Source organism: Amblyomma mixtum, chromosome 3, assembly GCF_055824585.1.
Source record: "Amblyomma mixtum isolate Tamu chromosome 3, ASM5582458v1, whole genome shotgun sequence".
In the NCBI taxonomy this organism is placed as follows: domain Eukaryota; kingdom Metazoa; phylum Arthropoda; class Arachnida; order Ixodida; family Ixodidae; genus Amblyomma; species Amblyomma mixtum.
Genome location: NC_143014.1, coordinates 257,649,802 through 257,653,014, shown reverse-complemented (window position 1 = coordinate 257,653,014; position 3,213 = coordinate 257,649,802). Strand labels below are relative to the sequence as shown.

General features: G+C 50.6%; 1 protein-coding gene across 1 annotated transcript; it reads right to left on the bottom strand.

Annotated features, from left to right (window-relative positions):
- Window positions 1-719: 719 nt before the first annotated feature.
- On the bottom strand, window positions 720-1,727 carry LOC149354508 (uncharacterized). The gene has a single exon (XM_089575993.1). The coding sequence runs from the start codon at window positions 1,725-1,727 to the stop codon at window positions 720-722; it is 1,008 nt and encodes a 335-aa protein (XP_089432119.1).
- Window positions 1,728-3,213: the final 1,486 nt, after the last annotated feature.

Here is a 3,213-nt window from a genome sequence, read left to right as displayed (position 1 = left end):
AACTGCGTGAGTCAGCCCAATCAAACTGGAGAAGCGCTCGAACCGCCTGCTGCCGAGTTCTTTCGCGTCTACACTGGTTGCGAGAACATTTGCCTGGGGCCGCACCTCCGTGTCGGAATCAGCATCGACCAAGTCGAACTTGCCCTTAAATACCCGCGAGCAGTGTTCTTGATGATACAAAAACTCCGGGCCTGTCAGCCAGGCCAATCCTGCTATTTGGGCTGCTGGCACAGACCTTGTTCTGAGGTCCGCAGGGTTCATGTCTGAAGGAACGTAGTGCTATTGCTCTGGCCGTGTAGAGCTCCTGATGCGTGCGACCCTGTTACTGACGTACACATAAAACCTCCGAGTCTCATTATGTATGTAACCTAGGACCACCTTGCTGTGAGTGTAGAAATTTCCAGCATCAAGTTTCATATCTATTTCACGACTGATGAGCTCTCCTAGCTCCACTGCCAACACAGCGCCGCACAGCTCAAGTCTTGGGATGGTGTGTTCCGGATGTGGTGCTATAGCTTAGCCTTTCCTATGACGAACCCGACATGGCACGCAACATCTGGATATGTCACTCTGAGGTAAGCCACTGCAGCCACAGCCTTGGTTGATGCGTCGGAGAATATGTGCAGTTCCTTGCGCTGTGCGGTAGTGAGTGAGGCAGGGAAATAGGTACGAAGTATGTCCAGCTGCTCGAGTACTTGCAAGGAGTCTTTGCACGTCTCCTATGCGGCCCTCTTGTCTTCAGGAAGTGGACAGTCCCAGTCGCATGTCCCAACGACCAGCTCTTGGAGGAGGGACTTCCCTTGAACGATGACTGGAGGAACAAACTCAAGTGGGTCGTACAGGCTATTCACCACTGACAAGACACCGCGCCGAGTGAATGGCTTCTTTTCGATTGGAGTCGTAGATGTGATGGCATCCTTCTTCAGGTTCCAAGAAACTCCCAGGCTTCGTTGGATTGGCGGCGTGCCATTGCACAAATCCAGAACCTTCAAATCCTTGGCATGGTCTTTTTCTGGAAATTCTTCCAACACTGCAGGGCACTTAGAGGCTATTTTTTGGAGCTTGAGGTTTGACGCGGCCAACATCTGCTGTGTACAGCGTATCAGGCTGATGGCTTCCTTGCCTGTAGAGAGAGACTTCAACCCATCGTCCACAAAGAAATTCCTCTCGATGAACTGCCTGATGTCGCTGCCAAATTCTTCCTCTCCTTCTCGTGCTGTTCTCCGCAGCCCATAGGTTGCAACTGCTGGTGAAGGACTATTTCCAAACACATGTACCTTCATTCGGTACTCCACCACGTCACTGTAGATGTTGTTGCGGAACCACAGAAATCTTAGATAATTTCGGTCGTCGTCTCGCACCAGGAAGCAGTAGAACATGTGCTTAATGTCCACAGTTATGGCCACGGGTTCCTTCCGGAATCGGATGAGCACTCCGAGCAGGCTGTTGATCAAGTCTGGACCGGTAAGCAGCACACTGTTCAAAGACACGCCTTTGAACTGTGCACTGGAGTCGAACACAACTCGTGTTTCGCCGTGTTTTCGTGGGTGGCAAACACCAAAGATGGGGAGGTACCAACACTCTTCTCCTTCTCGAACTGGTGGAGCTTCCACGGCATGGCCGTTCTTGAACATCTTGTCCATGAAGGTCGTGAATTGTTCCATTAGTTCTGGTTTCCTTTTCAAGGTCAGTTGGACAGCAATAAGGCGTGACTCGGCCAAGCACATGGTATTCGGAAGCCAAGGCCTTGGAGAACGAAAAGGAAGAGGCGCTACCCAACTGTTGGATTCGTCCTTTCTGAACTCGTCGTCCGTAAGCTTCAAGAACTTCCTGTCCTGGACAGAAAGGGAAGGTCTGTTGTCATCCTCCGTTGTCTGGAACAGCGTTTCAGCGATCCCATCGTCATAGCTGAGTTTCCTAGCAGCGTGCTGAGCTGGTTGGAAGCAGTGTGTCGACCGCTGCATGACAGTGAGCTTCTCTTTGACCAAGAAATGATTCTCACATGGCTCGAAAAGGGAGGGACGTCCATTTTCGAGGACGTTTGTTTTGAGGTTGCTGACACAGTCCGGTGTACGACTTCGACTTATTCAGACATTTCCTACGATGACCCATCCCAGATCCAGTTTCTGAGCGAATGGCGCATCAACTGGTCCGTTGCGCTGTTGTCGAACCTTGTGTATTCTGAGGATGTCTCTGCCGAGGAAAAGTAGAATCTTGGCCTCCGGGTCCAAACAAAGAATGAATTTAGCAACAGCTCTGAGATTAGGGTGATGCAATGCCACTTCCGGTGTTGGAATCTCGGTCCTGTTGTTAGGCATTTCGTTGCATTCGATAAGCGGGGTCAAGGGGAGCTTCACGGAGCCATGAATGTGTTCTATGAGAAAGCCAGACGCCCTTCTTCCTATTGGCTCTGTAGTTCCAGCACATGTCCTTAGTGTGTAAGGGGAACTGTGACCATTGAGTCAGAAAATGTCGAAGACCTCTGTTCCTTGCAAGGAAACTGTTGGTCTGATCGTCTAAGATGGCACACATTTTTGCAGTCTTGTGAGGCTGAGTCGGATGACTGACTTTCACCAAGCAGATCTTAGAGCAGGATTTGACACCGTTGCTTTGACCGCAGACCTTTGTGCACTTAGATGACACCTCAAGTTCCGAATCCCTGTCTAGAATTGCATCTTCAGCTTCGTTCTGAGCTACAGGAGGCCTGTGGCTGACATTTCGAGCATGAGGCGCCGTGGCATGCCGATCTCTACCACAACCGTAACATTTAAGAACTGTTTTGCTGTCTATTGCAAAGTGGCCTGTCGACGTGCAGCACCTGAAGCATATCCCAAAATTTTTCAGCAGAGATTTTCGTTAATCCAGCGGATTTACCCTGAATGCTCGACACTTCCGGAGGGGGTGAGGCTTCCTGTGCAGAGGACAATACTTGGTTGTATCATGCCACTTCTTTAATGCGTTTGAGGGCAGATGGTCGGTGCCTGCTTCCACGTCCGTCAGTTGCACTGAGATGGGCGTTCTTCTCGTGGTGTCATTCGTTGCCCACCTGTCTACTCTTGTGAGCCTTGAAGGGGTGCTGCCTGCGGAGTTGAGTTTGAAGCTAGAATCGTTTCTCGTCTTCGCTTGGTCCCTGATAAAGCTGGCAAAGAACGAGAAAGGGGGAAAGGCGACCTGATGATTTTGTTTGTACTTCGAGGCTTTCGCGACCCACAT